The sequence below is a fragment of the Equus caballus genome, chromosome 9 (genome assembly GCF_041296265.1).
Source record: "Equus caballus isolate H_3958 breed thoroughbred chromosome 9, TB-T2T, whole genome shotgun sequence".
NCBI classification, from domain to species: domain Eukaryota; kingdom Metazoa; phylum Chordata; class Mammalia; order Perissodactyla; family Equidae; genus Equus; species Equus caballus.
In genome coordinates, this window is record NC_091692.1 from 89,218,561 (window position 1) to 89,231,711 (window position 13,151).

Below are 13,151 nucleotides of genomic sequence, written 5' to 3' on the forward strand. Positions count from 1 at the left end.
ATGAGGAGCTGTGCTGGGGTTTCAGATCAAAACACAACTGAAGCCACATGGGGGCACCAACAGATACCCCAAGTAATTTGGGGTTCCATCAGACCAGACTCTCACCCTGGCCTTGACACCCTCCCCCTCCAAGGAAATACAGACACCGGCTCTGCTTCCTTCCATATCCCTATGAGGTTCCGATCATACACTCAGGGTGGAGAAAGTGTATCACCAACTCTGAAAAGCAACGTGAAAGAGGAACGAGGACCGCAGTGGGCTGAAGGGTGGCCCCCAAAGGCCGTGTCCGTGTCAGATCCCCCAGGCCTGCGAGTGTTCACTTATTTGGAAGAAAGGTCTTCACAGATGTAATTAAGTCAGGGATCCTGAGAGGAGATCGTCCTGGATTATCCTAATGGCTCCTGAATCTAATGACAAGTGTCCTCATAGGAGAAAAGCAGAGCGAGATTTGAAACAGACGCAGAAGAGGCGGCTATGAGAAGAGAGAGGCAGGGACTGGAGTGGGCAGCCACGAGCCCAGGAATTCCGAAGCTCCCAGAAGCTGGAGGAAGCAAGAAGGATCCTCCCCAAGAGCCAGTAGAGGGAGTGTGGCCCACCCAATGCTTGATTTCGGAGCCCTTTAAGCCATTGAGTTTGTGGTGTTTCATTACAGGAGACAGGAAACTAACATAAGGACCAAACGCAGTGGGCACGCTTCGCCAGCCCCACAGTGAACATCCGCATCCCTGGGGGGTCATATGGTCACACGCCTTAGCTGGGGAGCAGGCAGTGGGCGGTGGGCCACCTCAGTCAACAGAGCAAGTCACCTCGAGCTGGACACTGAGCGGTTTTTCAGTGTCTGGGCTTATGTCCAGGGGAGACACAAAACTGGAGTCAGGGGTCGTGCTGGCGGGGCTGAAGACGAACGGGACTTGGCTGGGCCCACCCTCAGCGGGGTCACTGCAGTACACCCCATCTGAGAGCCAGGCGACAACAGAAGCACAGACAGACAGACAGACAGGGTCGTGCTCTGGTTACAGGAACGCGCTCTGGAGCCAGACTCATAGGTTCGGATCCCAGCCCCCCTCTCCCTGCCTGTGAGACCTCACACAAGTTCCTTGACCTCTCTGGTCTCAGTTTCCTTATCCACAAACTGGTGAGAAAAACAGTACTTCTCACACGGGTCCTGGAGCTCCTGAGCAGATTCCATGAGTTAATACTTGTGTTAATACTCGCCTTAGGACTGAGCCGGACACACAGCAACCGCCATGGCTGTGTATGTTACAGGCTTTATCAGCAACAGTCCAGAACTGGAAATAACCCAAATGTCCACCCATAGTGAAGAAAAAACCAACTGCGGTCCATCGACACCACAGAATAGCACCCAGGATTGGAAAGGAGTGAAGAATCAATGTACCCAACAACAGAGATGGGTCTCAAAATAATTATGCTGAGTGAAAGAAGCCAGATTTTTTAAGAAAAGAGTACATACTGTACAATGCCATTTATATAAAAATCTAGGAAATGCAAATTAATCTATAATGACCGAAAGCAGATGAGAGGTTGCCTGAGGAGGAAGGAGAGGAGGATTACCAAGGGGCACAGGGAGCTCGTGGGGGCGATGCAGATGCTCAGCATCCCGATTTCAGTGCTGGTTTTATGGGGGCATTCTTATGTTAAAACCCTCAAGTTTTACGTATTCAATATGTGCAGTTTACTGTACTTCAATAAAGCTGCCAAAAAGCCTTATGTTAAAAAGAGAGAGAACGAACGGCTTGTGATCATGAATTAATAATGGCGAATTATTTGGTGGGTATCCACACGAGGCCCCCACCAGCTCGTGTCTTGTTCGTCTCTATGCCCCACGTGCAGGGCAGCACACAATTGCTCAGTGCGAACAACAGAATGCCAAGCCACGCTACTCACCTTCCCGAAGAGGTGGGACACCACCATGTCTGGAAGCGCTTGGGTCCATCCGGAGATCTGGGAAGAACAAGACCAGGTGGGTTCAGAAAGCAGGCGCTCGCAGCAGCACGAAAAGGCCAGCAAGGTCAGCAAGGTCAGAGTGGCAGTGCTGGGCTCCCCAGCACTCAGGTCTGAGGACGCTCCCTTGATGGGAACTTGGTCACCTGTCTCCAGTGACCTACGAGCCCTAAGGCTCCTGGAAAGCAGGGCCTGGGTCTCTGTCCACTCCTTGTCCTCAGAGCCCATGTGGAGATGATGGCCCATGAATGCTGAACCAAGACCCAGCTGGCTCCATGTTCCCTGCTCCAGAGTCAACCAAGTTCTCAGCAGGGGCGGCCCCGTCCATTTCTCCTAAACACACACTGAGCTCCCCCAGTCTACACCCCAGGATCTGCTTACTTCCCGCTACCCTTCCTGTATCATCCTCTAGACTTTCCCCCTCAAGCCAGTTTCCTCTCTCTGAATATACTGAGGATACTAAAGACACAGACGATCTTCTCCTCTCTACCTCTCCCCAGTGACAATGCTAGATATGTAGCAGAAGTTCCATAAATACTAGGTACACAGCAGGAGCTTTATAAATGCTAGATATACAGCAGGAGCTCCATAAATGCTAGATATACAGCAGGAGCTTCATAAATGCTAGGTATACAGCAGGAGCTCCATAAATGCTAGCTACAGAGCAGGAGCTCCATAAATGCTAGGTATACAGCAGGAGCTCCATAAATGCTAGCTACACAGCAGGAGCTCCATAAATGCTAGGCATATAGCAGAAGCTCCATAAATGTGTGTTGATCAACTTTAGCATCAGGCAGGGGAGAGAAATTCTAGACGGGGGGTCCTCGGCTGACCTCTGACTGCCATACCCCAGCTGTGTGGCCTGGGGCAGGTTGCAGAGCCTCTGGACCTCAGATTTCTCATCTGTAACCGGGGATGCCAGGAACTTCAAAGTCACAAGGCCAGGGTGAGAACCACACAAGGCAGCTACATGTGTCACAGGATCTGACCCCAGGGTCTGACATACTAGACCCTTGATACAGGTCTTTTTTCTCCAGGGCTGGGGCTGAAAAGGAAGGATGTGGTGCAGATATTAAAACCTCACACACATTCCTCAGGCTCCACTTTAGCCAACGGTCAACGTCCCCAGCCCTCCACGTCTGGCTCGGAATAGCCACCATGGAGCCAAACTGGCTGACTGCAATGTCACTTCCTTTGCTGGAAAATAAAATCAAAAACAGGGAGTGTGTTCCGCTTCTGAATGTCACGCGGGCAGGAGGGCAGGGCTCCCGCGTTCTGGAGGAAGGTTCCAGGGAGAGATGCAATATCAGAGTGGCCAAGATGGGTGGCGAGAGATGGGGGGAGGGGCACGACCCCCTCAAAACCTCTGTCCCCAGTGGTCACCCCAAACTTGGCAAAAACATGCTCAAAACGAGAAGCCAGGACCACCCCAGCCTGAAAGGCTTTGTCCTGTTTCAATTGGAATGGTTTCTGCCTCTTCTTGGCAAATACTGGGGACTTTATGAAAAACACAATAATCGTTTTTAAAAGGTAAACAAGGGATGCCAGGACGCCAGGCAAGGCAGAGCTCCGGAGACAGCGAGGGTCCCTTCTCCTCCAGGTGGGGATGCGTCCTGTCCCCTGCATTCCCAGACCTGCGGTCAAGGTGGGCATGAGACACCTGCTGAAGGGGACCAGAGAGGTGCTGAGCATAGCACAGAGTGGAGGCCGAGGACCACGGAGTCCAGGGGATCTGACCCCGTTCTCCTACTGTCCAGCTTGGCGTGACCCCAGACAGCTTCCTCAACTACTGGGGGCCTCAGTTTCCTCCTCCGTGAAACGGTTCTGACCACGCCGCCTCCTGGAGTGACTGTGAGGATTAAACGAGGTCATGCGAGGACGGCAACAGAGAGTCGAAACAGCACCTGGTCAACAGCCCATCTGCGGCAGCTAATTACTATTGTCGTAAAACTAAGTGGCAGAGGGTCACTAGCAAACACGGGTTTGTTTTTCATTAATAATAGGTGGGATTAGAGGCATTCGTCTTCTTCATCTTTTTATTCTCTGCATCCTGAGCAAAGCCCAGCACGTAATAGGTCCTCAGCGAATACTTCTTAACCCAGGCTATGCTGATCAAAGCTGGCTCGGGGGCCGAGGTCCCCCTGGGATCGCTGCCTTGGACAGCAGCATCCTAGTGAAATCTTCGGAGTAGCAAAACCTGAGGCCCTGTGCACATTCTAAGCAAAGCAGAGAAAACATGCTACCTTTGCTGGGAGTGGGGAGTAGGGAGTCGGGGGGACCCTCTACAGGCCGGGACCCCACCTGCCTGAGCCCGGCCCACCCCCTCACCTTGGAGGCGGCCCAGTCCATCCAGCCTTCTGCACAAGGGTTCACGTTGATGAGGACGAGGCCCTCCACCATCTCGGGATTGTTCAGCTGCAATTCAAGCCACGAGGTGAGCAAGACAAGCCAGCAATCGGAGATGCTACGAACGTTAACAGTCAACCCAAAGATTGGGCAAAGGCCCAGAAAAGGGCCTGTGGGGGCCCCCAGGGCAGCCTGCTGCTCTCCACAGGCTCCGACCCCTCCCGCACGCAGAGCGGAGGCCCCAGCGCAGCGGACGTGGGACTGGGTCCCTGGGAGAGTGGGGAGAGGGAGCACGGGAGCAGCAGAAGCACACGGGCTGGGCAGACCTGCCCTAGGCAAGTCGCCTGACCTGGCTGTCCCTCCATTTCCCGCCATGAATGGGGGTATCACACTGTCAACCTCACAAAGCAGGTGGCACATCAAGGCTCTTGCGTAATCAGGAGGCACTGTCTCCATCTCCTAGACACATCTCTAACACGCAGTGGAGACGTTATTTTATCTGCTCAGAACCTAGATATCCAGAGCGTCTTGTATTCGTGTCAGCATTTCTAATCTCTAGCAAAGTCCAGCAAATACAAGGCGGCCAGACACATACGGCTGAATAAAATGAGCATCGTTGCATTTTTAAACAATTCTTTGGTTAGGACACAAAGGCTCCAGGAGCACTGGACTTGGGCCCAGAGTCACATAAGTGACGACAGTCCTGCAAACACATGCAGCTCTGATTCTAGTTTAGGATCCGTCCAGATCCAAGAGTTCCTTGCCCTCACGAACCGTGCAGCTCTGACAAAGAAGTGGCATAGAGCACAGTGTCGAGAGGACCCGTCCACACTCGGCCGCTGAGCGAGCAAAGCCGGCGACAAAGGAATATGGCCAGTATGGCATTTCGGTGATGGAAAAGGAAAAGCTGTCACACTGCACGTGAGCACACACACACACATCACACACACACATAACCCTGGACCAGAAACCACAATGTGAACTGTGGTTCCCCCTTGGGAAATGGAATTCTGGGTCACTTCTTTTTTCCCTTTGGGATTTTTGAGGCTTTTCCAATTTTCGTCCTTAATCCTGAATCAATCTTATTTAAAACATCATTTTCAAAAACTGCCAAGAACTCACAGCAAATCGAGTGAGGATGTAGGCGCCTGCACCGGTTCCCATGCCAATGACGCTCTTCAGCCTGGAAGCAGAAATAAAAATTCATGTCATGGAAGAACGAGCGACAGGAGCCCCAAGAACCCTCTTCAAACCACCCCCTCCCTTGTCCCCTAAGGAGCCTGGTCTCCCCCAGCGTCTGTCCCGGTCACCCCTGAGGGCAGCCAGCAAGCTAGACAAAGTGGGAACACACTGCCGCGTGGCGCCCTCGAGGACCCACAATGCATCATGCTTCACGGCGAGACAGAAGGCCATGACCTTGGAGAGACTAGTCTCTCTTTCTCCTTTTTCTCCCGGCTGCCGCCCAGGCTTGGAGACACTGTCTGACACTGATGGGAAGGTCCATTATGGCCCCCCTCCTTCCCACTCTGAAGCTTATTTTGGATTCTAAAATTTGGAATGACTCGAAAATAAATTGAGCAAGAACACTGAGGTATTATCTTCACATGAAAGGCTCAAGAAAGAAGGAAATGAGCCCTGGAGAAAGAAGGGCCTGCAGAGAGAAGCTGAGGGCTCAGGCAACCCTCTTCCAGAACGTTCTACTGGAAAGAGAAAGCAATGAAAGGAGAGGTGGCAAGGAAAGGATGAGTGGGGTGGTAGTCATCAGGGGACGTATTTACTCAGGGAGAAAAGCTCGACTTACAAGGGGCAGACCAGAGGAAAGAGACCATGTGAAAAACAGTGTTTACAAAGTGTGACGAGCTAATTTCTTCCCTCATCTTGAAACGCCAGTCTAAATTTGAGTGGTCAGGCCAGATCAAGGCCAAGGAGAGGCAGAAGCTAGAAGTCACCCTTCTCTGTAGGCGGGTGGGGGAGTGGATCCCTCACTCTTACCCAAACCGGTGCAGGACTCCGGGCAGCATTTCGGCCAGCTGGTCCATGGAGGGGTACATGTACCTTGGGAGAAGCCGTGCAGAGGCAGTCAATGAGAGCCTGGACCCCAGTGGAAAAGAATGCAAACTGGAAGGGCATTTGAAGGGCAGTGACCACGAACCAGCTGCCCCATGTGCTCAGGATCCCCAGTCTCGTCCCCCTGTAGCCACCATTCCGAGCACCCCACAGCGTACAAGCCTGCTCCGCTGAGCAAGGATGCTCTCCATTCCCACATCCTGCCCCTTTCGCTTCGTAAAGTGACCCTTTATCACTTGCTGCCTATGTTCCAGGTCCAACCCCAAGCATTCGATGAGCATTCTAAGCGCATTTAATCCTTACGATGACTCTATGCGGTTGCCATATTCCCCCCAATGTAAAGATCACAAACGTCACTGAGGCTGAGAGAAAAGCAACTTGGCTTCACAGGAGAGCAGGGGCTGGGAGCCACATCCCCCGTGGGCCCTGGGATTTCAAGGCCCATGTTCTTACTCACCTCCCCAAAGGAGGTGCCCTGGCAGCTCTCCCGTCAAGCACTCCTGACCGACCGTAGGGAAGTCCCATACCCCCTCACCTCCTCTCCCAAGGGATGCTGTGGGAGAAGCCTGGAGATGACGGTGGAGAAGGTGGGCCACCCCGATTAGCTGGATGCGGTGGGCTAACTGGGATTTCAGAAATGGATACCCAGGGGGATTTTAAGGCACAGGATGCCTCAACTCACACATCCTCTGGGACCACAGCACCTGTTAACAGAGGGCTGGGGAGCTGCCCTCTGTTCAAAACCGGTTCCTGACAGCAGGTATGGAGGAGGGTAAGACCGTGAGGCTTCACATTTGGGTGATGAGGAAGCCTCGGACTGCCCCGGGGTCTGTGCATTACGGTGAGGGCTTCTCCTCTGCAGGGTGCAGGAAACACCACAGTCTCTTATCACCAACTCCTTAGCAGGGACGGAAAGGGTTGCTTGTCCCCACTGGACCCACCTTTCCCATGGGCGTGCAGTCACCAACCCCTGGTACTAGACGGAGCCACTTCCCAGGCTGGCTCCTTCTTCTCAGCCAAGAACAACCCCACCCACCGCATCTCTCCTTCCAGATTCTCTGCCATTTCTAGGCTCACTTTTCTCTTGGCCTTTGCACATGCTGTTCCCTCTGCCTCCTCAGGAGCAAGCGTGTGCTCACCAGCTTGGAATTTCCACAAAGGAGGCCAAGAGCCCCTGCCCTGCCAGCTGCCAACAACCCTAGTCAGAGTTCCTACAGGTTGTCTTCCCAGGAGGAACTCAAAGAATTGTCCCTCCCACCAAGATCTTGGCTGTCACCAGGGAGCCTGGCCCTTTTTATTGAGAGCAGGTCCACAAGGCACACTGCGTTAGAAGCGAGCCCCTCCAAACATCCCGGGATCCTCTGGGCAGGTCCCTGGGAGAGCCATCAAGGATGCCTCACAAGATGAACGGATGGTCTGGGATGCTGGGGAAGCAGGGCTGGCACTGACTAGAAGGCATTTCACACTGCCGACCTCGGGGAGGAGACATCAGAACAGGCAGGAGGGAACTCCTTCCACAGATGTGGTTACTGGTCCTTACCGCCAGGCTCCTGGCGAGGCCACGAGGAGACCACATGAGCAAAGCAGACTCAGTCCAGGACAGGAGCCAGCCGGGGAGTAAACCAAAAGAGTGACTGTGACTAATGGCAAAGGCAACTAGGAGGGAGGTGAAAGTGCTGAGGGGGGCACCGAACAGGGAGACCTGTTCTGATCAAGTGGTCAGGGAGGGCTTCTTGGAAGAAGTGACACAGAAGGGGGGGCTTGACGAGTGAAGAGTGTAGGAAACGTATTCTAGGCAGGGGAACCAGCATGTGCAAACGCTCTGGAAAGAGCCAAAAAGACCCTGGCTGGTATGGCTACACACACGTGGAGCCATTTTCTTCTGAGACAGCCTCAGCTCAGTTTGAAGCCAGCAGCCTGCAAAGGGCGATACTGGGGATGCTGCTTAACTCCTGGGGCTTCTTTGCTCACTGCTCTCTGGGAGGGGGGGCCACAGCCAGGAGGCAACAGGACTCTCCTCCAAGGCCCCCACGTGCGGGAAGCTGACTCCAGAGCTTGGAGGAACCCAGCCAGGGGTCCCCATCCCTGCTTTGCCGTCTCAGCCTCAGGATGGAGGGCGGGCGGGCACCCTAAAGGGAAGAAGGGACCCCCGACTACAGGAGGCAGAAAGGAGCCAGGTCCCATGCAAACAGCAGTTCCACCAGCCACACCTGGCAACCTTGGGGAATGAAAACCCCGCACCTCAGCCTCCAGTTCAACTGCATAAAAATTCCTGGGGGGGCAGGGGCAGGCTAGGCCTCAGAAGATGTTTTAAACCTCCCCAGGGGGAGCTAAGAACCACTGGGTTCCCCAAGTCCTTCCAACAGTTGCCCCAGCCACAGACGGATTTACTGACAGACCTCTGGCTTAATCTGCTGGTTAACAATTAACTGTGTCCCACGGTATTAAGCAACTTTTAATTTGTGGTCATGGCCCCATGTGGCTGGGTGGCCCTTCCTTTGTTCTCTGATAAAGGTTAATTATTAAGGATAATTCGGAACACTAATAGAAAAGGAGATCTCTTTGTGAAAGCCAAGAAGGCCCCTTCTGCGAAAGTTTAAACCCAAGAACCTACTCGTGACCTGGTTTCATCAGAGCATTTTTTGGGGGGGGGGGGAGCACCTCGAAGGGGTCTGCCTCCCCGACATGACACCAACTGTCCTGTGCGATTCACAAGCCTGTCCTCAGCCTCACAATGAGAGCTGCGTGCTGGGGACGAGCAGGCAGTGTGAGCACCCTGGGACAAGGCAGCCTGATGTTCCAAAGAAAGTACGAGTCTGAGAGTCGGGGTTCAAACCCCAATTCCCCAAATTAAACTAGCTGTGCAACCTGGAGCAAGGGAGTTAACCCCTCTGTGCCTCAGCTTCTTCATCTAGAAAATGGAGCTGCCAACCACGTACACTAGCCCTAAGGATTAAGTGCCAATGACACTTAAAATCCTAGAGACAGACGGTGGTGATGGCTGCACAACAACATGAATGTACTTAATGCCACCAAGCTGTACCCTTAAAAATGGCTGAAATGGTAAATTTTGGATTATATACCTTTTACCGCAATGAAAAAAATTACAAGCCACTCTAACAGCCCCCCACCCCCGACCTGTTTCCCCAGGCCGGCTCTCCCGTCCCTCTCGTGGGCTCCAGGGCCCCTCCTCTCACCCCACGGGGAAGGAGGCGGCGCCGTCCTGCTGGCCAGGGGCGTCCACATGGCAGACGGCAAAGTGCTGCGTGATCTCCTGCATGTCCTCGGAGTTGAAGAGGGGGTTGTAGCAGGTTTTGTCTGGAGAACGGGCAGGAGAGGGAGAAGAGAAGACGGAATGAGAGAATCAAATAGGTTGCTCAGTGGCAAAGCGTATTCATTTTGTTTCGCTCCTACTGAGCAGCGGGAAGGAACTTACAGGAAAGAAGCCCTATTCCTTTGTCCCCTGTCCCACTGTCCTCTGGTAATAAAAGGCAAAAATAAGTCATGGGGCAAAGGAGAGCGGGTGGAGGTGGGGATGGTCTGAACTCCAGGAGTCTGCCACTTCCAGCTGGTGCTGCAGGGGACTCCCATTCTGGCTCCTGCTCCGTCCCCATCAGTCATGGCCGTGATGGCCCTCCTACGAGGTGGGGTTGCCCCACTGATGCTCTCTTTCTCTCTGCATCTCCTGAGCCCTCACATCCGGGAGAATGGCCATGGCACACATGGTTTTCAAACAAGGAGGAGCACAGGAGCTGAAGCATGGACGCTCCCACTTCTTGTGTGGCCTTGGATGAGTTTCCTCATTGCTGAGGGCCTGAGACGAAGAGGCCAGCTGGTTGCCAAACCCTTTCCCTTCTCTTCCTCGACACACTGCTGGACTACATTTCCCAGCCTCCCTTGCAATTAAAGGCAGCCATGCTACCGGGTTCTGGCCAATAGCACGCGATGCTCCTCATTTCCTCATAGCACCTGCCACCAAGCCTCTAGGTTTCTCTTTCTTCTGTCATCTACCTGCCAGATGCAGAGGAGCCGGCAGAAGCCTCTGAGGCCCCAGGGTTGGCAACGCCACAGCTGGAAGGAGCCTGGGTCCCTAATCTCCATGTGGACGGTATTGCACAGAATGCCCACTGAGTTGTCACATGAGAGAAATAAACGTATATTGTGTTAAGCCACAGAGGTCTTGGGTCTTCTGTTAAAACAGTCAGCTTCCTATAAATAACAATGAGCCTCTCTAAAACGGGGAAGGGACACCACCGTATGCAGCTCAATTTCCTCATCAGAGTCCAGGGCAATAATGTGACGTACATCAAAGTTCCTAGCATGGGATTGGGTACAGGATGGATGCAAGTGGGACAAACAGGGAAGAAAGTGAAATAAAAGAACGAAGAGTGAAGGAGAAAAATGGTTCCCAGTGACTGACATCACCCCCAGCCTCATGGTATTAACAAGCTCAAGGGGAAGAATGTCAGTCAAAAATCCAGCAAGCATCCAATGGCAATACTCAGGCTTACACAGATTCCCGGAGCAGGAAGGTCTAGAAGAACCTTCTGGATCATCCCAGAAATGTTTACTTCTATTCTGTGTAATTTCAATATTAAGGAGATCTTATCGTTTTCCCATCTAGAAAAATGGGGAAGCCACGTATGGTAACACTTCCTGGTAATCTTCAAAACTCCCAGTCTAAACATGAACAGCAGCAGTAGTCAGAACGGCCAAAAAGTGGAAGCAATCCTAATGTCCATCAGCTGGAGGATGATAAACAAAACGTGGCACGTGGCATGTCCATACAATGCAATATCACCCAGCACAAGAGAAGGAAATGCTGGGATTTTCTACAATGTGGATGAACCCTGAAACATCATAAAGCAGCCAGTCACAAAAGGCCACATACTGTGTGATTCCCTTTATACAAAATATCCAGAACAGGCAGATCCCGAGAGACAGAAAGTGGACGTGGTTGCCGGGAGCCAGGGGCACTGGGAGACTTGGGGTGGGGGGGTTGATAGAGAAGAGGACAGGATTTCTTTTCAGAGTTATAAAAATGTTCTAAAATCGACTGTGCCGATGGTTGCACAACTCTGTGAAAATACTAAAATCCACTGTACACGTTAATTAAAGGAAGTCACTGTCACCAAGACACATGGCGGAGGGGCTCCCTGACTTCCCAGCACCTCCAGGCACACAGACAACTCCGTGCCCCAGTGCAGAGCATTCCACGCCTTTCCAGTCTGTGGCAAGAGTTCTTCCCAGAACAGCTCCAGGAGGTCCCAGCAAAAGAGAAACAGCTGGAATCCTCGCCACCAGCCCTGCCAAGCTGTGCCCTTCCTCCACCCTCTGTGGGAACCACCTCACCAAGGACATGGCTCCCCGGGACTTACGGTTCATGCCAATGTCATGGTACGTGAGGATGACGGGCCGGTTTCCCTTGGGGGTCCCGCACAGCGTGACGTGGATGGAGCCATGCAGAGTCTCGATGTCCTGTTCCTGAGGAAAGACAGCAGACAGGGTGTCAGGCGGGACCTGCAGCGGCATCGCTGAGGCTGTCGTTTCTCACTGAGACACCCCGGGGTTTCCAACTGTGCTTTGAGGAAGCTCTGAGTTCACTTCTCATTTGTTCACAAGAGCGCTCAGCTTCGGGCGGCAGATCTGTGGCCAGTGACACCACTCCAAGAAGCACAGAGAGAACGGAAGGAGAGCTAGATGGAGAGAGAGGATTTAAGCCCCGAGAGAGGCTGGGGGTTGGGGTAGAAGGGAGATCAAGGTAGGCCCCCTCATCCTTTGAGGTCCATGCCTGTCAATCTGAGGAACTTGGCTCAAAAATAAAGAAAGAAATACACCCCAATTCTCAGGCTGTACCTCCAGAGCAGGAGAGCACAGTGTCTGTGCACGGAAAGCACATCAGCGGCTCCCTTCCCCATCGCAGGCAGAGCGAGGCAGGGGCCTCCCAGATCTCACTCCACAGACCCCCGAGGCAACCAAGTCTGAAGTTGGGGAACCACGAGGAGCATCTCCCAGACCGCCACTGTGCTCCTGGGAAGTGGGGAGATGCCAGCTCACGGGGAAGTGTGAATGCTTCCAGCGGACGGCGAGGGGTATACACAGGGCACCGTATGCAGGGGCCCTGGCTCCCTGTTAGTGCCCAGGCCCACCCACAGCAGTGTCCTCCTGGGCCACCTGCCTATTACTCCAACAGAATGAGTCCCCGGAACACAGAGTCCATCCATCTCCCTGGCCCTCTTTTTTCTCCTCAGGGCGTGACACTTTGCTCCTGTCTACACAAGCACTGGAAAAATCCACAGAGCATAGATCAATGGCCTGGCCCCCAGTGCAGGCTACCGATCATCTGCTGGGCCCAGTCCTGGCCCCGAAGCCACTGTGAGAACAATGGTCCATTGTAGGGGCCACATTCTCTATTGTCTCCCCAGCTGAGACACATGGTGCCCTCTAAAAATAGGCCAGGCAGCGTCCCCACCAGCCTGGGACATCAGGGTTCAAATCCAATCTCTGCCTCTCCCCAACCCCTTTGAGCTCCCTGGTCCCCACCTGCAAGACAGGAGCCAGCCGCCTCACCCCGGGCTCCTCAACAGAGGAGGCGGCCTGGTGGTGGCAGCCACAGCGCCAGGTGGAAAGGGATTTCTCGGTACGTGGTGGCTGAGGGCTTTAACGAGGTGCCTGGGCACTACACCTCGGGGGCAGGTATGGGACATCCAGCCCCGGCTGACATCAAAGATGTTCCCAGCAGCTCCAGGGGTGGGGTTGGGTAACAGATGTTGAGT

General features: G+C 53.5%; 1 protein-coding gene across 2 annotated transcripts in view; it reads right to left on the minus strand.

The window, feature by feature from the left end:
- NDRG1 (N-myc downstream regulated 1) overlaps window positions 1-13,151 on the minus strand; it is a 55,806-nt gene that overhangs the window by 14,412 nt on the left and 28,243 nt on the right. For both annotated transcript variants that reach the window (XM_023648990.2, XM_023648991.2), the window contains 6 exons: window positions 11,754-11,859; window positions 9,573-9,693; window positions 6,301-6,363; window positions 5,431-5,491; window positions 4,291-4,377; window positions 1,906-1,962 (listed from right to left, as the gene is read on the minus strand). In XM_023648990.2, coding sequence (XP_023504758.1) covers window positions 1,906-1,962; window positions 4,291-4,377; window positions 5,431-5,491; window positions 6,301-6,363; window positions 9,573-9,693; window positions 11,754-11,859 — 495 coding nt within the window. The remainder of the gene's footprint in view (window positions 1-1,905; window positions 1,963-4,290; window positions 4,378-5,430; window positions 5,492-6,300; window positions 6,364-9,572; window positions 9,694-11,753; window positions 11,860-13,151) is intronic.